This window comes from Triturus cristatus, chromosome 1_1, assembly GCF_964204655.1.
Source record: "Triturus cristatus chromosome 1_1, aTriCri1.1, whole genome shotgun sequence".
Lineage (NCBI taxonomy): Eukaryota > Metazoa > Chordata > Amphibia > Caudata > Salamandridae > Triturus > Triturus cristatus.
Genome location: NC_140579.1, coordinates 1,179,411,124 through 1,179,433,431, shown reverse-complemented (window position 1 = coordinate 1,179,433,431; position 22,308 = coordinate 1,179,411,124). Strand labels below are relative to the sequence as shown.

Here is a 22,308-nt window from a genome sequence, read left to right as displayed (position 1 = left end):
ATGCAGAGAGAAAAAAACAGAAAATGGGGCTAAGTAAGGACAGTTACCATTTGCAGATATAAATGTTTGGTGCTGGGAGTAGATGTCAAAATGCTGTGTATGTGCTTACCTGTCCCCACAGCAGTTCTCCCACACCTATAAATATACACCAGAACCACTGGTCCAAAGTGAGGCCTGAACAGCTGAATGGCTTTCCGCCAAACTCCACAATAATGATCTAAGAAGAGAGATATCAAGAGTTTAGCGTAGAGCTTGGCATTCATTTCCTGCTCGCAGAAACACACTAAGCTACACATGACAATCACTAAATGCTGGTGGTCACTCACTCCTGTCGTACATCTCCTTCCTACAACCAAGGGGCATGGGCCTTTGTAGAGGAAACACCCTGGCCTACACGGTAATTTTATAGCCACAGGAACAGTCTCCTAGCCTCTTGCTTAGATCATACATCCGGAGAACTAAGAACTTACTGTGCGTCTGTGAACATACACCTGGTAATACATTTGCATGTTCAAGTACTCAATCTGTGCTGTAGGACACCCCTACCCTTACCTCATACCTAAATCTAAAAGCCCATCTGAAGTGTGTTCTCCTTAGAAATGTTGTACAGCAATTCAAGTAGACAAGGAATCTTCACTCTTTGATAGGGTTTATTCCAGTCAACAGGATACAGAAGTAAACAGGAGTAGAGGGCTCAAGGTGGCTGCTCCAACTGCTAGAGAAGCAATTCCAGCCTCCAACCCTAACATTCTAAACATGTAATACATGGAATACTTTGGCAAGTACAAAGCAACATTCCTACATTTGTATGTAAAATAAGTGTACTGAGAAATGATGCATAGACACCACATATCTCCCTCCTTTTAACAAAAAAGAAAATTACACATTTGATAAAGCTGTGAACAAAATTCCTTAATGGACATACCTACGAGGAATCCTCCTAATTCTTGAACTCGTTCTCAGGAGAACTCTCATCAAAATTTACCACTGGATTATAAACAGGATTGACTCTGGCCAAGCGACCAAAATTCCACCATTGACCGTTCTCTAATTTTGCACTGTTACCTTTAACTATGATTACACATGCAGGATTCCTGAATTTTGATTTACCTTTTTGTAACAAAAGAGGGTCCTTGACACGAACCAGGTCACCAACAACAAATTTTACTTCTTTCTTGGAGACAGGCATGGAGAGTTTATCACATCTCCTAACACTGGCTTCATCACTACGATTTTTTGCAATGAGCGAATTCTCTGCAACATCACATTTCTTATTCAAACAATTCATCTTCCAAAATGGATTGAGCGTAGACACCACTTTCCTCCCTCTCATCAACTCAAAAGGAACACAACCAGATACTTGTGAGGAGTAGTCCTATATACCCACACTACATCTCTAATGGCAGATTCACAATCTACTTTAGCTTTGATGGCACTCTGAATGCATTCAACTAAGACCCTATTGAATCTTTCAACTTTGCCATTCGCTTGAGGAAAGTATAAAGGAGTGCGTAAATGCTAGACGCCCATCTTTGTCAAAAAATCTTGCATGAGTTGTGAAGTAAACTGAACTCCATTATCTGTAAGTAATTCCTCAGGTGTACCCTCTCTGCTGAATACATCTTGAAAAAAACGAATGACAGAATTGGTATTCGGTTCAGACAAACCTCTGACCTCTACCCACCTGGATAAGTGATCGATTACAACTATGAAATATTTCATACAATTGGGTAGTACATGAAACGGTCCAAGAAAGTCTACTGCAACCTTTTGCCACACTCTGTTGGGAGAAATTGAAGGTTTGGGAGATGGTGAATTTGTGACCAAATGTTTGTCACTGTATGAACACTGTGTGCAATTAACAACAAGTGCTTCCACATCTCGATCAACAGACGGCCACCAAAAATCATTACGAACTCTGCGCTTGGTAGCAGTCATACCCAAATGACCTGAATGCGCCGTTTCTAGGATTCTTTGTCGAAAACAAAACGGAGGGATCAATTTACCTTCTCTGACTAAAAGATTACCTTCAAGAGATAACTCATTTGCAACCTTACAAAATGGTTGTAACTCAGAGTCAACAGATCTTTCCTTAGGCCAACCTTTCACTACAAATTCCATAACTTGTTTAAGTAATAAATCACTTTCTAATGCTTTATGCCACTCTACCATGTCAGGGCAGATTACTGTATCATCAATGCTAGCAATGATACATTCTTCAACATCATCTTCTGAAGCATTAGACCTGTCTACCTGCACAGGATGTCTGGATAAAAAGTCAGCTTTAATATTTTTTCCTCCAGCTATGTACTGTACAATAAAATTGAATTCTAAAAGCTTGGTGGATAACCTGGCTAACCTGGCAGTTGCTTTTTTGATTTTGTTGCCAGAAAGAAAATCCACTAAAGGTTTGTGATCTGTTCTCAAACAAAATTTTCTCCCCCACAAGTATGGTTTAAACTTTTCAATTCCCCATACGCAAGCAAGCAATTCTTTTTCAATAACTGAATATCTCAGTTCAACATCTTTCATGCGTCTGGATGCAAAGCCAATCGTAAGCTCATTGTTGCCAGACATTTGCGACAAAACAGCACCCATGCCATAAGAACTAGCATCCACAGTAACAAATGTATCTCGCCCTTCCACGTATGCCTGAAGAGCAGGTGCAGAAAGAATACTTTCTTTGATGCGCTGAAAATGGTCTTGACAAGTGGCAGTCCATATGAAATCAGAGTTTTTCTTTAAAAGACTTCTGAAACATTCAGTGAGACTTGCAAAGTTAATGGGTCCAAAACAGAAGTTATGCTGATGGGGAAGAAGTGGTCAGCAATTCCACCATCTGTCTGGCCCGATATTATGGGTGAGGTTCCCGCCCCTAAGAAAGAAATCAAGAGTCTTGGGGTTTGGCTCGAACCGGACCCCTCCATGAAGACCCAGGCGACTAAAACAGCGGGAACCTGCTTCGGACTTATGCGGTCAGTCCGCAAGATCCTTCCTCTGCTCCCCCTTCAATCCAGGAAACTCCTGGTTCAAGGACTGGTCCTGGCACGATTGGACTACAGCAATGCTGTCTATTTAGGAGCCCCTGAAGCCACTCTGGGCAAGCTACAACGAACCCAAAACGCGGCGGCCCGGATGCTGATGGGTCTCCCCTCCAGAAACTCTGCTAGACCTGCGCTCAAGGCTCTGCATTGGTTACCAGTCCGAGAAAGGATCGAGTTCAAGGCAATGTGCATCGCTCACAAGCTTCTCAATGGACAAGGTCCATTGATCCTGGGAGATATGGTAACCCCTTACAAAGCACCGAGATCTTTACGCTCGGACAATGAGGGACTTGCGACTGTCCCCTGGTTTAGGAGGGTGCGTGCTGGAGGCCGTCGCTTCTCCGTTAAGGCGGCCACTCGCTGGAACTCGCTCCCCCGCAGTCTGCGGTTGGAACCTTGCTACCTGCGTTTTCGCAAGCAACTTAAAACTTTACTTTTCCCAAAAAAAGTCCTCTCTTCCCCTCTTGACTAATTCAAGCTCTTACAGCGCGGGGATGCCTTCGGGTCACCAGGCGCTTTACAAATCTTTAAATAAATAAATAAATAAATAAAGTTCTTTATGAACTTGGAATAAAATTCGCAAAGCCCAATCAACGATCGAAGTTGATCTTTGTCAATAGGGTGAGGTGCATTGACGATGCCATCCACAATGCTGGGTTTAGGTTTAACACCATCCTTGGAAAGAACATGTCCTAAGTATTCAATCTCATTTACTAGAAAGATGCACTTATCTTCTCTGACAGTAACATGATTGTTTTGCAATACTGTAAGTACTTTTTCAAGTACCATGTTGTGTTCTTCTTTTGAAACAGTGTGCACCAAAATGTCATCTTGAAACACAACTACATTAGAAATGTCTTTAAATAGGTTACTCATGACTTTCTGAAATACAGAAGCAGCTGACGCCAAGCCAAATGGCATCCTACGAAACTGGAAGGTACCATCAGGTGTAACGAAAGCCGTGAGGTGCCTAGAAGACACATCCAGTTCCACCTGATGATACGCAGCTCGTAAATCTAGTTTGGAAAACCATTTGGATTGGCCAACAGCAGTGATTAGGTCCTCGATGCGGGGTAAAGGATAATTTTCAACCCAAATTGTGTTGTTAATAGTGCGCAAGTCAATGCATAGATGAAGTTCGCCATTTTTTTTCTTGGCCAAAACGATCGGAGAAAGCCATAGTGTAGCATCTACTTTCTCTATAATGTCATCCTTTTGCATGTTGTCTAACATTGCAGACAATTCACCTCTAACACTGTGAGGAACATTGCGTAGTCTATGCTTAACTGGTTGCGCACCTTCCTTAATTTTGATGGTGTGGCAAAAATTTTTAATCAAGCCAATTTTGTCAGAAAAAAACATTTTTAAATTTCTCTTTCCAAGTGGAATGGTCAGAAACTGAATTGGTAAGAGAAACCGGGTGTTTATGAACAGGTTTAATGATCATCCCAAATTCTGCTTGATGCCACCACCCTAGAACATTAATACCTTTGTATGCTACATAAATCTTACCATGAATGGTTTTAGTTTCAAAGGTGATGTTGCCACAGAAGTATCCTGCTAAGTCAATCCTGCTGCCTTCAAAAGCGGTAGTGACAACATCAGGGGGTAATAACATTTTGTGAGACCAGCTTTGTTTATACTTGTCAATAGAAATGATAGTAATCCTTGCCCCAGAATCTATAAGTAGCGGAATGTTGACACTATCAATGAAAATCTGTACCAAAGGATCTGAAATTGTGTTCTCGGAATGTACATTATTAATATCAATCTACTGCTAACATTAATTCTTCAAGTTTGTTTTCTACAACATCGGTATCAACTTCTGAATCTTGAACAAATCTGATCGGGTGGCGTTTTCCACCTCTACAAACAATGCCAAAATTACCAATTTTCTTACATTTCCAGCACTCTTGTGCTGCAGCTGGGCAAATATTAAAACTTGAAACATGGGAATTTGAACCGCACCTAAAACATACAATTCTGCCACGACCAAAAGATGTGCCTCCGAAACCTCTAAAATTTGAGAAAGCACCTCTGGTTTTGTTGGCTACAGTATCATTTGTGTGTGAGGGCTTTGTTGACAAAGCACCAGTGGTTGAGGGCAAAGGTTGAGTTTGCAAAATTTTAGAATCACATTCAGAGGTTTCAATACTCTTTGCTATATCAATGGCTTCATTTAATGAGGGATTTCTACAAGATAACAACCTTTGTTGAATTTTCTTTGAATAACATCTAGATACTAATTGATCTCTAATTAATTGTGAGGTAAAATGATCAAAATCACAGTAACTTGCCAAAACTTTTAAGGCTGTTATATAAGTATCAATGGATTCATTGGGACCTTGGATGCGTGTAAAAAATTTGTGACGATGAACAACTAAATTAACTTTTCCCTCATAATAAATAGTTCGTTTTTTGACTGCCAGCTGATATTCATCTAGATCACCCAAATCTTGGCCCAAATATACAGGTAAAAGGTCAAAAACATTTTGCCCTTCAACACCTAAGTAATAATACATAGACTACGTTTTCTTTCTGGTTTGAATTTCAAACCATCAATGGCACCTATGTAGGCTTCAAAAGATCTGAACCAAAGACGCCATTTTAGAGGTGGTTCCCCAGGATCCTGTAGAAATAAAGCAGGAGGAGCAACAGTTTGCATGATGTAACCTGTAAATCAATGAACTAAAGCAGTTGTACCTGTAAAGGAAAAGAAATAATTAAATGGCAAACATGGGACTAATGTTGACAATGAGAATCAAAAAGCGTTGTTGAAAGCTGTGCTTAAAATGTCAAACAGCAAAAGCAAAAAAAAAAAATTAATTTAGCCTTAAAACATGAGAAAGTTCAGTCATAAGATATAGTGTGTTAATCACTGATGAAGCAAAATAAAAAAATATCCAACAGGTGGCGCTGTGGCAGAAAAATAATAAGAACAAAGAGTGTGCCAGTTCTTGTTGTGAAGCATGTAGAAACGAGATGAAACGTTTCTGTAAGTAGACCTTTATTCAATACAGCCCCACAGAGGTGCGGGAAGGGCGTCTCTTCGTCAGAAGGAAAAACGGTTGACCGTTGGGGACAAGAACACCAAGGCATTCGGAACGTTGTGGCAACCAATGGGGGGAAAGAGAACTGGGAAGCTCTCGCGCAGGAGAGCTCGAGCGCGTTCGCTATCACGCGCTAGTAGCATCATAACACATCTTCCTCTCTTGAATGCTTAAACAACATTACATGTCCTATGCAATATAGAGTATAACTGTACAGTGTTAATCACAAACAAAATCATCATAACGTTTTGGCTTGTTGATAGTTCAGCCAAACCTGCCCTTAACTCTATGAGGGTCACACACACATTCTGAGTCTGAGTGAGCATCATTACGAGTTCTATCAACCCTTCCACTGTGGCACTGACCGTCAGATGTAACTTCAGAGTCAGAATGTGAATCGCCTCCGCAACTCCGATTGAGCGTCGGTGTGCGAGGACACACATCCACAAACTGGTCCGACGTGCGACAATCTGAGGAGTCAGTGCCCGATGTGTGATCTTGTGCCAACCCGTTACTTGACATAGGTACATGGTCATTCGTGTCTTCACCATAATCAACCCACAAATCTTTACTCATTCTATCTCTATGAAATCCATTCGTTTGTTTGGCTTCGTGATGACATCTGGCTAACCTATTCATATGCCAGACTTTGCCATCACTGAGTCTTGCAGCATTGTTGTAAAGTTTGCAGATTATAAGGGGGGCAGTGAATCGGCTTTCTCCCTTCCTGACTTTCCTTTCAAGGCGAACTTTAACAAGATCACCTATCTTAAACGAGTGTCCTTTCACTCCATGTTTCGAATCATACCAATCTTTATAACACTTTTGCGCCTTGACAATGTTTCTTCTTATAGTTTCTGGCGACCATTCCAATTGTTTTGAAGCTGGCATCCAACCCAAGTCTTTGCTCAATGGTTGTCTGCTTCTCATGAGGACAAAGGGCGCTGCCCCGGTACTGGCGCATGGGGAAATCCTGAAGGCCCAAATGAGTTTGAATATTTCTTCTTCCCAATTGAGATTAGCATTCCTCGATAATTGGATATGTCCTTTCAAGACACGATTGAAGCGTTCGATGAGACCATTGCCCTCGGGATGGTAGAGTGAGGTGGTGTGGTGGGTGATGCAGTTCCTTTCAAGAAAGGATTTGAAGGCTTCGGAGGTGAATTGGGGCCCATTGTCTGAGCACACATTTGGGTAATCCTTCGCTCACGAACAGCTTGTCCAGAAAAGAAATGACTGTAGAGCTGTCCACGCCGGAGACAATTTCTATATCGGGCCACTTTGAGAAATGGTCCATGGCCACCAGCAAGTACTTGGTTTCACCATCATGTCCTTCAATGGGTCCGGCAATGTCTAATCCTATTCTTTCCCATGCCATCGCGGGGGGTGTGATGGGAGAGAGGGGAACCCTGGACGTCTTGAGGGTCTTATCTGAATCACCGCATTCTACACAGTTTCTTATCAAGACCTCTGTCTGTTTGTCAATGCCAGGCCACCAGTAGCTGGTTCTGACTCTTTGCTTAGTCTTTGAGATGCCCAGATGACCTATGTGACATAAATTGAGAATTCTGATCCGCAGAGTGATGGGGGCAACGGCTTTGCCCATTCTGTACAGCACACCATTCTCCAAACTCAGTTCATTTTTTATCTCCCAAAACGCTTTGGCATTTTCATCGAGGTGACGTTTCTCAGGCCAGGAGGAGTTGATATACTTGCAAATATTCTGCAGCGTTGAATCTCTAGCCATATGTCGTTCCCACTCCTCTGCTGATATTCCTTCACCATCAGAGTTGAATAGTAGTGCCACTTTTTCCGCCTCAACCTGGTCGTCTTGACTTTCAGTGTGTGGTAGAGGCAGCCTGCTTAAGAAATCAGCAACTTTGTTCTTAACACCAGGCCAGTATTCTGCTGAGTAGTTGTAATCCAATAACTTGATCGACATTTTACTTAAACGTGGGGAAGCGTTTTGCAAACCAGAAGCAGACAGAATCTTGATTAATGGTTTGTGATCCGTGCGAAGGTGCACGTTATATCCCCACACGTAGGCTCTGAAATAATCCCATCCTCGTCGCCACTTGTAGAAACGAGATGAAACGTTTCTGTAAGTAGACCTTTATTCAATACAGCCCCACAGAGGTGCGGGAAGGGCGTCTCTTCGTCAGAAGGAAAAACGGTTGACCGTTGGGGACAAGAACACCAAGGCATTCGGAACGTTGTGGCAACCAATGGGGGGAAAGAGAACTGGGAAGCTCTCGCGCAGGAGAGCTCGAGCGCGTTCGCTATCACGCGCTAGTAACATCATAACAAAGCACTTCCTTTGAAAATCCAGTTAAACACGTCTATGGTTGTACTGGAGTTATGAATCTGACTGAAAGGAGTGGATTTCCTTGAAGAAAACAGGTAATAGATTACACAGGATGATAGTAGTTAAAAGCTGTATTTGCTTATTTGGAATGTAACTTGTTTGTTGGCAAAAAATAGAAGTTTAATAAATTCTGTGGCTTGACGATGTAAACAAAAGTTCAAAGCGTGTATACTTTTCAGAACAAGTGTTTTAGAGCAGTTGTTTAATGCTTGGCTGCTAAACGTGGTAAACTCGATCAAAAAATGAAGAAATGAAAAGACAATGGCTTTGCCTTCATATCTGACTGAGCGCGTTAAAGAGAGATGAGGAAATGTGAATATAATGGCTTTCCCTTCACGCTAGATTGAGCTGGCTGAAGGAAAGCACTTAACAAGATTAATGGCTTTCCCTTCACGCTTGAGTGAACGGGTCAAAGTTGAAAAGCACTAAAGATGATGTTTATCTTCAATTGTAGTACAATTAGAGATGACGCTGGGTAGAGCGCGCTGCCGGAGAAGTGCTGATTGATGACACTAGAAGAATTCCAAGCTTGAGAACACGCACTAGAGCACACGCGCTGTGTAGGTTTAATTAAAGCTAAACAAAGATATCACGGCTGCCAATGTTTACTTTTAAATAGTCAAAATGCTCTTCAATTGAAACTCGTGCTGCTTAACTCGCGCTGTGAATGTCCATGCTTTGAAGCTCGCGCTCAGAAGTACCGGCTTAGAAGAATTTATTTGCTTTCAAGCCTCTAATCATGTACTTTGTACAGCTTTATATTTCAGAAAATAGCATTAACTGCATAGAGGAAGTTGAGAAAAAAAAATTGGAAACTTGGTGCAACACGCTTATTGCTGAAAACAGTGAAATGGACCTTGTGCAGCCAATTAATTGTAACTGAGTGACAGAGGAATGTCACAGGAAAACGATTTGGTATGAAATAAATCCTTGAGCCCTCAAAAGTAACAAAGCGGTTACAGTACCTTCTTGAAGAGGGAAAGAATAAAGTCCATTTTCTCTCAGATTTTGAATGTAGGAAAAAAAATAATTATTCATCCCAAGCTTGTCGCCAAAATTGAAGTGTGTTCTCCTTAGAAATGTTGTACAGCAATTCAAGTAGACAAGGAATCTTCACTCTTTGATAGGGTTTATTCCAGTCAACAGGATACAGAAGTAAACAGGAGTAGAGGGCTCAAGGTGGCTGCTCCAACTGCTAGAGAAGCAATTCCAGTCTCCAACCCTAACATTCTAAACATGTAATACATGGAATACTTTGGCAAGTACAAAGCAACATTCCAACATTTGTATGTAAAATAAGTACACTGAGAAATGATGCATAGCACCACACAATCTACAACTGTGACACAAAGATCAACAATTACAGACAATAGGTTGTCTACACCCTCTAACATGGCATGTAGAAAATACCATGTGCCCTGGAAAATAAACTGTTATGCCACTATGTCCATGCTTAGCTAGAGGCAGCCCAAGAGTGTGTTTGTTTATCCAATCAGAATAACATGCTGTGAACTCTCACCATTACAGTGCACCTTGTACAAAAAGCATAAAATATTAAGGGTATGTGAATGCACTCTACTCACTTATTAGTACAAGAAAATCTCAAGAGCTATAGAAGCCTGATATGAATAGACGTTAGCACCAGTGCATAAATGAATAAGAAACATGGCAACAGCGCACACAGACGAGAAACAGAAGTTCAAAGCCATGCTCACAGCTGAGATCAAGAAGCAAAACGTTACTTACATGTAACATGCGCTGCACTTCTTCCTAACATTGGGGGCAAACATTGCAAGCTGTTTTGAAGTAAAGGTTTGGGATTTTTGAGGTGAACTGTGATACCTCCTTCGAAACCCATAATGCACCAGGACAGACACCACCTTTGATGAACAAGTTACTTACCTTCGGTAACAATCTTTGTGGTGGATATTCTAACTGAAGATTCCTCGCCTTGTTAATAATCGCCAGGCATCAAACTGGATCTAGAAACGTTTAGAGCAGTTCTCCAGCACTCAGCTAGGTGGCATCGTGCTGCGAGGCGCCAAAGTCATTCCACTCCGGAAGTGACTAGTAGAGCCCCATATAAGTGTCACAATTGCGTGCTGACATCAGTTGCTTTCCAGGCAGTCAGCGACCTCAGATGCACAGCACAGCCCATCAGAATTAGCATAATGATTGAGTAGATCTCTAGATTGGGACCTTTTCAGTTGGAAAGAGAACCCAGTTCACGGAATGGGAAGGCGGGTGGGTCGGAGAAGAATTGGTGGTTACATAAGAGTATCCACCACATAGGTTGTTACTGAAGGTAAGTACATTGTTCTTCTGTTGGATACGTCTAATTGTAGATTCCTCACCTTATGAATAGATACCATAGAAGTACCTCCTATAGTTGTGGGTCTATGCACTGACTAAAATGAAAAAGTCCTGCAAAGGGGGAGTGGCCTGTAACCCACTGTGGCTCTGCTGCATCCACAAGCAAATTTAGGGAAACAATTGGCATAGTGCCCCTTTCCCTGCCTCACCTGCAATGATTGCCTGAAGGAACACTCCTGCCGTGCCCCGGAGTAGTTTTTTAGCGCCGCTGACTGCTGATGGTGGCAGAACTGACCGACGCCACCACGACCTCGAGGACAGCAGGCCCGGCCCCATGAGCAGTGATCTGGAGCCTGCTATCACCTGAGGACACGAGGGCTTTATGAGACAACCGCTTTGATACTTGGGGAGGCGATAGCGAATCCCCACCACCGGAGGATTCGCCGGTGAGTGAGGCAGCACGGGGCTACGCTGTTGGCGATTTCATCCCATTAGCCGCCATTTGCAGACTTGGAGGGCTTATTGCAGCAGTACAGCAGTGAAGGGGGGGCATGGTGGGGTGTTTGCTCACCCTAATAGTGCTTTAGCCCACACCTATACCGAGAGGCTTGTGTGACCTGGTCCCTTCTACCCCACGTGAAACCACCTGAGTTACATGCCTGACTCCAAGATGCCACAGGTGGGACGTTTGTCACAAGCACCCGCAGGTCAGTTAGCCTAGGGGCTCAACGATACCACCACCGCCGTCGGGAATTTGGTCTCCACGGAGGAGGAGACACGGATTTCAAGCCAATGCAGTGGGAGACTGGGATCCTACTACCATGCCCGGTCTGTGTTCCTGAACATACTTGGTCCCAAGATGGTGGAGAAAGAAGCCTCAAGGCCCTCCTGTGCAAGCAGGTAAGAAACCGCTGCATCCTTTTACATCTCTGTCGCCAACCAACGCCAGCACCCACAGAACACTGCTGCACAGCCCCCTCCTCCCCGAACTGGTGGTAGCACTGTGAAAGAATGACTGAATATGCACTGCTAAATGTAGGGACTCTAAAGCAGAGGCCACTTGAAGGAACTTGACCAGGCTAAGAATACCCTGAGGACTATATATACACGACAGGTGTGTGACTGGGATAGTCCATGTTAAAAAAAAGTAGGCAGACCCTGCAGAGACTGCGTGACTACATGATCCCAACCTGGAAAACACCATGGACAACTATCTGGAAATCTAACAAGCACGCTGCGGCCCCTGCTACCTACTAGGGGTGCTTATGGAGTCGGATCTGTGGCCTAAGGGTTTCCAGTGACGGCCTGGTTGGCACCTGAGGCGAAGGTGTAGTGCTGGTGGTACCACTCCACCTGAGATCTTGGAGAATCTCCTGACCTCGCTGGACACCCCATCATGCGCCATGGAGCAACAGCCTCTAACACAACGCAAAGAGGCACAGAACAATCACTTCCCTGTTGGTGAGTGCCTCTGGCCCTATGCCGCCCAAAAGACAACAACGAAACAAGTCCCCAGCTATTTCTTACCTGCTAAAGCAAAGACAATAACGCCGGAAGTGTCAGAGAACGCCACCATGTCACTTGCTAGGAACGATTTGCTGTCCTCCCTCTGGGATTTCACACAGGAACTTCGAGAAGAACTGTAAGCAAATTTAACCTCCTCACTCGACATATTGAGGTCAGACCTTGATGTTAAGCTGGCTATGCTGCAACAAGATGTGGATTCGGTTGAGACCAGGGTGCTTGACCTGGAGACAAAGTCCACTGAATTAAATACACGGACTGTCCAACTGATAGAAATAACGCTAACATTGCGTGTGCAACTACAGGCATCACAACGCAACGACTTGGAGAACAGGTCCCGCCATGACAACATATGAATTTGTGATCAGCGCTGAAGATAGAGCTGGACAGAGTCCACTGTGTTGGTCTAAAATCATCAGGCGAAAGGAAGTGAACATGGGATGTCCTCATGAAACTCCATTCCTTCAAAACCAAAGAAGCCTTTCTTAGAGCGGCCCATGGGGTGGAGACAATTGCCTTTCATGGTGCAACATGTTCCAGAACATAGCTCCTGCCACACTGGCTAGACGCCAACATTTTTGGCAAGTGACAGACAAATTGAGGTAAGACAGTATCCGATATTTATGGTCATACCCGTTTGGCCTTGCCTTTGATCCACAGAATAAGCCATGCCATGTAACGGAATTCTCAGAGGCCAAGACGCTTTTGGGCATCCCGACCCTAGAGGAACAGATGGATGATGTGGCCCCGGGTTTGAGAGAACAATGATCGGTCCATGATCTCTGGCACCTGGGCTCTCTCAAAGTCGCCCTTGCTATCGTAAAAAGTGTAACGGTCCATGATCTCTGGCACCTGGGCTCTCTCAAAGTCGCCCTTGCTATCGTAAAAAGTGTAACACAAGCACATTTTTTTTAATCATTTGGCGGAGCAAGATGGATGCACTAGTCATCTCAGGCAATGGTGTAGGAGGGGGAGGGAATCCAGTCGAGTTACATGGCCCGGGGGGAGCACTACCTCACGCCACTATCAAAGGCCAGCCACTCGCATGTCTACGATTAGAGCTTAGCCCATGGGAATTGTGACACTCACCTAGAATGTTAAGGGCTTGAACTCCCCTGCTAAGCACCACAAATTAGAGAAGTATTTACTCGATCAACAATATGATGTGGGTGGCACTGCAAGAGACACAACTCAAGCATGAGTAACACAGTCAAACATAAATCACATCCACAAGTTTTTAAATCCTCCTCTACCTCCAAACATAATGGAGTGGCGCTAATGTTCCACTTATAGCTAACATTTAAGCATATGGGTCACAAAACTGATAAACAAGAGAGGGTTATAAGGGTCAAGGGTTTTCTACATGGGCATCCCACCACCTTTGCCTCTTTTACGCATCCAATACTGTCCAGAATCAGTTTCTTCGCTCATTCTTAATGCTGCTTGGAGGGTTTGCAGAGGGAGAGCTTGCCGTGATGGGAGATTTTAACCTCACCTGGCACACTATTATTGACAGTACACATCCCCACAGATTGGTCACAGGGAACTTCTCTAGAGTGTTGAAACAAGCAATTCAGGCACTGGGACTGGTAGGCGCTTAGAGAGCACTTCATTCACCCTCCTGGGACTACACCTTCTTCCCCCACTCCCATCGTACCTATTCCAGATTAGATTACACTTTCATTAGACATTCAAGATTGCAGGACCTACAGGCAGCGATGATCCATCCTCTCACTTTTCCCCATCACGCTTTAGTGTATCACAGGCAACCAACACTGCGGTATCACCGCTGTTTTTTCCTGGACTCCCTTACCCGAGATCGCCTCTTCTGGGATGATCTACGGAATGCTATTAGGGAATACTTTCTAGATAACGCACCCACTGAAAAGACACCCTATAATACCTGGGATGCCTTTAAGGCAGTCCTGAGGGGGGAGTGTATCTCCCTGATAGCAGTGCTCAAAGGGAAGAGGGCAAAAGATTGACTAGAACTTGAAGTCGAACTACAGGCTCTAACACAGACATATAAATAGCACCCAACACTAACTTTCCAGCGTAAGGTCACAGCACTGTAGGGCAAACTCAACACAATCTACACCAACAGGGCAGGGCTCATTCTACTTTGCCTAAAATATACATCCTATTAACAAGGGAATAAAGAAGGGGCCCACCTGGCAGGACCGCTTAGGGTTAAAAAGGAACAGGAGTACATAGTGGACATCAGGCAACCTTCCACTTATTTTATTAGTGCAGACCTAGAAGGCACACATATTTGGTCAGTTTTATAAATAACTATACACGGCTGCAGATACAAATTATTGTCTCCAATTGGCTCAACTTGATATGGTTCAGCTTCCCCAAGTGTCTCCTTTACAAACTGAAATGCTGGGAGAGCCCATTAGTGACGATGAAGTAAGGTTAGCAATAGCAAACCTAAAACTCCACAAATCGCCGGGGCCAGACAGCCACACAACCCAGTTTTATAAAACCTTCAGTTTGGACCTAATCCCTCACTTGACATCATTATTCAATCATATAGCTGCTTCAGAAGCCCTAGTCACGGTTATCCCTAAGCTGGGGAAGGACCCCCACTCATGCAGCTCCTACAGGCCCATTGCACTCCTAAACTTGGACGCTAAGCTCTATTCCACAATTTTGCAAATCAGGCTTATTCAAATGGCGGCAGACGCATGAAAATTTGAGATAGGTGATCCACCGGATAGAAAAAGCCCACAAATAAAAGATACCCACAGTCTTATTAAGTCTGAGCATCGAGAAGGCATTTGATCGGGTGGATTGGTTCTTCTTATTCCACAAGCTTAAGCGCTACAGCTTTTGTGACTAATTTATAACAATGATACTTGCACACTATACAACGCTTAAAACTAGAGTTCTGGTGAATGGGGTGGGGTCTCACCTCTTCCAGCTGGAGCGCAGGACACAAGAACAAATGTTACTTACCTGTAAACTGTGGTTCTCCAGTATTGGTGTCTTTCATAGATTCACATGCTTGAATATTCCCCGTCATCGAAGTGGGAGTCCCACGGTATATAAAAAGCAATAAGTGTCATGTATATACATAACCACATAATAGCATATACATATCCAAATAAACTTTATATACAATTCAGAAATAACATATCAAGTGAAAATACCATAGGATAGTATTGACACATAGGAAAGCACTGAGAAAAAGAATCACTTTACTGACATATCATTGTCGTTTTATAGTCCAAACTCCAGCCAATCAGGCGCAAGCACCCTCTAGAACCTTCTCCTCAGAGGCTCAGGCCCTCAGATTTTCATAGCACATGAGTGACAAAAGAGCCGAAAGAGGAGAAGAGAGCCTCTGAGGGGAGGAGGGTGGGTCGCATGTGAATCTATGAAAGACACCAATACTGGAGAACCACAGTTTACAGGTAAGTAACATTTGTTCTTCTCCAGTATTTGGGGTGTCTTTCATAGATTCACATGCTTGAATAGAATAGTGAGCAGTAAGCAGCAGCCGGCTGACAAGGCCGTAATAATATTGCATGAAATACAATGACAATGTATTTAATACGCAATTGAGAATTCCCAAGGAGGAGGAAAGTAGCAGAGGCTCACCTTATTTAAACAGATTCCGTAGAACTGCTTGTCCCACAGCCGTGTCCGCTTCATTAATCGATTCCAGGCAGTAGTGCTTCGTGAACGTGTGCCTGCTGGACCACGTAGCTGCCCGGCAAATCTGATGGATGGGTACACCAGCGAACAGGGCAGTGGAAGATGACATGGCTCTCGTTGAATGAGCCCTTACTCCAGGAGAAAGAGGCTTGCCAGCCCCTTGATGGCAAAAGGAGATTGCTGAAGAAACCCAACAGGCAATCGTGGGCTTGGTAACAGACTGTCCTTTACAAGTGCGTCCGTAGGCCACAAACAGCTGATCCGACTTGCGAAAGGATTTTGTTCTGCTGATGTAAAATTTAAGACATCTCTTTAAGTCCAGAGAGTGTAAACTCTGCTCCGCCGGAGACTGCGGAAAAAAGGTTTTTAAGATTACTGGTTCATTGAGATGGAAATCGGATGGCACTTTAGGCATGAAAGCCGGATTAGTGCGGAGAATAACACAGTCCAATCTGAATTGAAGAAACGGAGGTTGTATTGTAAAGGCATGAATGTCACTGACTCTGCGGGAGGAAGTCAGAGCAAGGAGGAGGGCCACTTTCCAAGTTAAGAATTTGAAATCCGCCGAGTGGATTGGCTCAAAGGGCGCCTTCATGAGCTGAGCCAATACGATGTTCAGACGCCACATGGGTGGAGGACGCCGAATGGGCGGGAACATTCGGAAGAGACCCTTGAAAAATTGCTGTATTACTCTAGCTGAATAGAGAGAGGACGAGCCGTCCTGCCGAAAGCGAGATATTGCCGCTAAAAAGACCTTTAAGGTAGAGTGTGACAGTCCAGACTGCGCTAACTACAGGAAGAAAGGCAGAATGTGTTCCGGGGAGGCGTGCACTGGATGTATGTGAGCGGACGCACACCAAAGACAAAATCGCTTCCACTTTAGCTTATAAGTTTTCACTGTGGAGGGCGCCCTTGCCTTAGCTAACACCTCCCTGCAGGCTGGTGGAATGTTCAAATGAGCAAATTCAAGGTGCTCAGGTTCCAAGCCGACAAGCTGAGTGAACTGGGATTCGGATGGCATATCCGCCCGTCGTTCATTGTTAGAAGGTCCGGCCTCGGGAGAAGAAGGATGGGTTCGCATTGGGAGAGGAGGAGCAACTCCGAGAACCATGCCTGAAGAGGCCACCGTGGAGCTATGAGGAGCATCTGGCACGGTTGTTGCCGCATCTTCCGCAACACTCGAGGAATCAGAGGGATCGGCGGAAAAGCGTACGCAAAAATCCTGTACCAATTTATCGAAAGGGCATTTCCGCACGACCCTTTGTGGGGAAACCAGCTTGCGTAGGACTGGCATTTGGTATTCTGAGGGGTTGCAAAAAGGTCGATAGTCAGGCGACCCCAAAGGCCGAAGACAAAGTCTAGAGTCGGCTGATGCAGTTCCCACTCGTGGGTCGATGACGTTGACCGACTGAGTGCATCCGCCAGAGAATTGGAAATGCCGGGCAGATGGACTGCCTGGAGCGTAATCCGATGGACTATGGCCCAACTCCAAATCCTCTGAGCCAGACGGGAAAGCAGCGGAGATCTTGTCCCGCCCTGCTTGTTCAGGTAGTGCATGCAGGTGGTGTTGTCCGTCTGAATGAGGACTGACTCCCCCTGGAGCTGGAGGCGGAAGGATTTCAACGCCAAGAAAATGGCCATCAGCTCCAATCTGTTGATGTGCCAGAAACGCTGATCCGTTGTCCACTTGCCCTTGACGGATAAATCTTGAAGATGTCCGCCCCAGCCTTCCATGGATGCGTCCATGGTAAGAACGAGTTCTGGGGCTGTCGTTAGAAAATATGTTCCTGCTGCGATGTTGGAAGGACGGGTCCACCAATGCAGCGCCTGAGCCATGCGGGGTGTCACCACGAGCTGGTCGTTGAAGGAACCGGAGACCTGACGCCACTGCTTGTCCAATTCCTCCTGAATGGTATGACTCCTCAGTCTGCAATGTGAGATCAAAGCGATGCATGAGGACGCCATCCCCAGAAAAGACTTTAATGTGCGGACTGAAACTGACTGCTTTGCTGCGATGGAGCTGGCAAGCTGTCGAATCCGTGCTTGACGTTCCGCAGAGGCAAAGGCCATAGCCGTGCTCTTATCGATGGTAGCGCCGAGAAAGGTCTTGAACAGAGCTGGCGTGAGCTGAGACTTTTGCAAGTTGATCGACAAGCCCAGAGACTGAAACAGATTGAGACAGCGCGGAGTATCGAGGGCCGCTTGGTGGGAGGATTGAGATTTGATGAGACAATCGTCCAAATACGGGAATATTTGTATGCCCGTCAGTCTCAAATGAGCCACCACCGGGGCCAGGATCTTTGTGAAGACCCGCGGAGCTGAGCGGAGGCCAAAGGGCAGGACCTTGAATTGGAAATCCCTGTGACCCACACGAAAGAACAAGTTACTTACCTTCGGTAACGATGTATCTGTAAGAAACATTAGTTAGTTAGATTCCTCACCTTAGAATATCCCCAGGCATCAGACTGGATCCGGAAGATTTTTGTAGCAATACCCCTTGCGCGTCGCTAGGCGTCGTCTGCGGCTCCGCGTCCGTCGTTGGCGCCGTGCGCCGGAATGACGTCGGAGTACTTAGACGCCGCCCTCGCACGCTGACGTCAGTTCTTGTACATAGCTTTCCGCGCCAGGAATGCAGAGCCATGCAAGAGACCGACACTGGTGCCAAAAAATCTAGGGCCCTGAAAAGGATAGCCTTAACCGTAGATGTCGGTTCGCAGAACGGGGGGATGGGTGGGTCGGTGAGGAATCTAACTAACTAATGTTTCTTACAGATACATCGTTACCGAAGGTAAGTAACTTGTTCATCTGAAAGAAACACGTTAGTTAGATTCCTCACCTTAGAATAGATACCCAAGCAATACCAACCCCGGTGGTGGATCTGCGAACCAAGATCACACCAGAAAGTCCTGGAGGACAGAACCGCCAAAGAAGCCATCCCTCCGGACTTGGCTGTCTAGGCAATAGTGCCTGGCAAACGTGTGCAGCGAAGCCCACGTCGCCGCCTGACAGATGTCCTTCAAAGGGACTCCTCGTCCCAAAGCAGTAGTAGCCGCCGTGGCCCGAGTAGAATGGGCTCGCAGCCCAACAGGAGGGTCCTTTTTTGCCAAGGAATAACAGATTTTTATACACAAAATGACCCACCGGGAGATGGTCCGTTTGTGCACAGCTTTTCCCTTCTTTGCACCCACGTAGCCAACGAAAAGCTGGTCGTCCACTCGGAACTGTTTTGCGCGGTCCAAATAAAAGGGGAGCGCACGTTTTGGGTCCAGACGGTGGAGCCGCTCTTCCTCTTTGGAAGGATGCGGAGGCGGAAAGAAGGTGGGCAAGGTGACAGATTGCCCAAGATGAAAGGGGGTCACCACTTTCGGTAGAAAGGAAGGACGAGGCCGAAGGACAACCTTGTCCGGATGAACAGATAGGAAAGGAGGCTTGGACGATAGAGCCTGGAGCTCACTCACCCGTCTAGCCGAGGTGATGGCTACCAGGAAAGCAGTCTTAAGAGTCAGAAGACGAAGAGGACAATTGTGAAGAGGCTCAAAGGGAGCGCACATCAGAAATGTTAGAACAGGATTCAAGTCCCACTGAGGCATTACGAAAGGGACAGGAGGAAACGTGTGAGTAATGCCTTTGAGAAAGCGTGACACCACAGGGGACTTGAAAAGAGAGGGCTGATCAGGAAGCCATAAGAAGGCAGAGATGGCAGCAAGATAACCTTTCAAGGTGCCCAAGGCAGAGCCCTGCTGGGCTAAAGAAAGAAGAAAGAGGAGAACCTCAGAAAGAGGGGCGGAAAGGGGATCCACAGCCTTTGCTGTGCACCATGCCAAAATTTGTTCCACCGGCAGGCGTATACCGTCTTTGTGGAGGGACGCCTGGCTGCCAGAATGATATCACAGACTTCAGGAGGCAAGTCAAATGGCATCAACTGCCGCCGCTCAATCTCCACGCATGGAGGTGGAGGCTGGACAGGTTCGGGTGGAGGACCGTCCCCTGCTGCTGCGACAGAAGATCCTCCTGAAGGGGCAGACGTATCGGAGGATCGGTCAACATACTGAGTAGCTCGGGATACCAGTATCTTCGTGCCCAATCCGGAGCCACTAAGATGACTTGGGCCCGGTCGCGCCAGATCTTCTTCAGCACTCTGGGCAGAAGTGGTATAGGCGGAAAGGCGTACAACAGACCGCAACTCCACTCGCGACGATAAGCGTCGCCGAGCGAGTGCCGCCTTGGAAATTCCAACGCGCAGAACTGCTGACATTGCGCGTTCTCCTCGGTGGCGAATAGATCTAACCAAGGCTCTCGCCACTGCTGAAAGAGACCTTGCGCCACCTCGGAGTTCAGACGCCATTCGTGATCCATCATGCACCGGCGGCTGAGTAAGTCTGCTCTGGCGTTCAGAGAGCCCGCCAGATGTTGAACCACCAGGGTGATGCCCTGGTGTTCCAGCCATGTCCAGAGGCGCAGAGCCTCTTGACAAAGGGTCCACGACCCCACCCCGCCCGGTTTGTTGCAATACCACATGGCGGTGGTGTTGTCCGTGAACACCTGCACGACACTTCCCCGGACAGAGGGAAGGAAGGCTTTCAGTGCAAGTCGAATCGCTCTCAGCTCCAACAAGTTGATGTGGAGGTGAGACTCCGCCGGAGACCAGAGGCCTCTGATCTCCGCCTCTCCCATATGGCCACCCCATCCCAGGAGGGACGCATCAGTCACCACGACATGCTCCGGTAGAGGTAGGGAGAGGCTCTTGCCCGTGACCCAATCGCGGTCCGTGAGCCACCACTGCAACTGCTGTGCATTGCCCTCCGAGATCAAGACATGGTCGGACAGGGTGCCATGATGCTGGGCCCACTGAAACTTCAGGTCCCACTGCAGAGCCCGCATGCGCCGCCTGGCGTGATGCACTAGTAGGATGCAGGAGGCCATCAGCCCCAAAAGCCGCAACACTAGCCTGAACAAAACCCAGGATAGAGGCCGAAAGATGGGAATCAGGGCCTGTATATCCCGGACCCGCTGTTCCGGTGGATGGACCCGGCACTGCGCCGAATCGAGAACCGCTCCGATGAAGAGGAGCTTCTGAGAGAGGCTCAGGTGAGACTTCGGCACGTTGATGGAAAACCCCAGCAAATGCAGGAGATCCGCCGTAGTCTGGAGGTGGGAGACGACTGTCTGGGGCGAGCCCGCCTTCAACAACCAGTCGTCGAGATAGGGGAAGACTGGAACCCCTGATCTGCGCAGATGAGCTGCGACCACCGCCATCACTTTCGTGAACACCCGAGGGGCACTGGTAAGGCCGAAGGGGAGCACGGTGAACTGAAAGTGCTCCTGACCCACCGTGAACCGCAGGTAACACCGGTGGGCCGGCAGGACGGGGATATGGAAATAAGCGTCCTGCAAGTCCAACGCTACCATCCAGTCTCCAGGGTCTAGGGCAGCTAGAACCTGAGCCAAAGTCAAAATTTTGAACCGTTCCTTCCGGAGGAAGGCATTGACGTTCCTGAGGTCCAAGATAGGGCGTAGGCCTCCTTTGCCCTTCTTGGGAACCAGAAAGTAGTGGGAATAACAACCACGACCTACTTCTGGGCTCGGAACGCGCTCGACGGCCTCTTTGGCCAAGAGGGCCGAAACTTCCTCTTGCAGAAGATTCAAATGATCCTCCGAGATACGGTGGTGCTGCGGTGGCATGGCTGGAGGGGTCGTCTCGAAGGGGAGGGAGTAGCCCCTTCGGACGATTTGCAGCACTCACCTGTCCGAAGTAATGGTACTCCAGTGGAGCAGGTGATGGCGAACCCGGCCTCCCACTGGCGAGGAATGGGCCTGAAAGCTCGGACTAGGAAGGCTTTGAGGCGGATGCTGCCGGGGTGGATGTGGACTGACCGCGTTGTCCTCCAGTCCCGCCTCGGCGGAAACCACGTCCGCGACCGCGTGCAGGCTGGTTCTGCGGCCGGTGGCTAGGCGGACGTGAGGAGGTGCCCCTTCCTTGGCCACGAAAGGAGTGAAAAGCGGAAGTTTGTGGCCGCGGGGCCGAGAGGCCCAAGGACTTGGCCGTAGCCCGGGAGTCCTTGAAGCGAGCCAGCGCACTGTCCGCTTTCTCACCAAAAAGGCGAGCGCCATCAAAAGGCATGTCCATGAGTGTGCTCTGGACATCCCCTGAAAAGGACGTGGACCGCAGCCAGGCGTGACGTCGAAGCGCCACCGTGGTAGAAATCGCCCTACCCAGCGAGTCCGTAGTGTCGAGTCTGTGAGAAGTTGGCCTGATGTATGATGTCACTAGTTCTAGTGTACACCTTATATAAGTCCAAACAACCCTTATGGTGATTGGTTGTAAAGTCAACCTTATAGACCAGCTATC

General features: G+C 46.8%; 1 protein-coding gene across 8 annotated transcripts in view; it reads right to left on the bottom strand.

The window, feature by feature from the left end:
* The window catches only part of LOC146871815 (plasma membrane calcium-transporting ATPase 4-like), a 1,579,909-nt gene that overhangs the window by 86,372 nt on the left and 1,471,229 nt on the right, over positions 1-22,308 (bottom strand). For all 8 annotated transcript variants that reach the window (XM_085651731.1, XM_085651670.1, XM_085651690.1 and 5 more), the window contains one exon: positions 110-217. In XM_085651731.1, the coding sequence (XP_085507857.1) occupies positions 110-217 (108 nt within the window). The remainder of the gene's footprint in view (positions 1-109; positions 218-22,308) is intronic.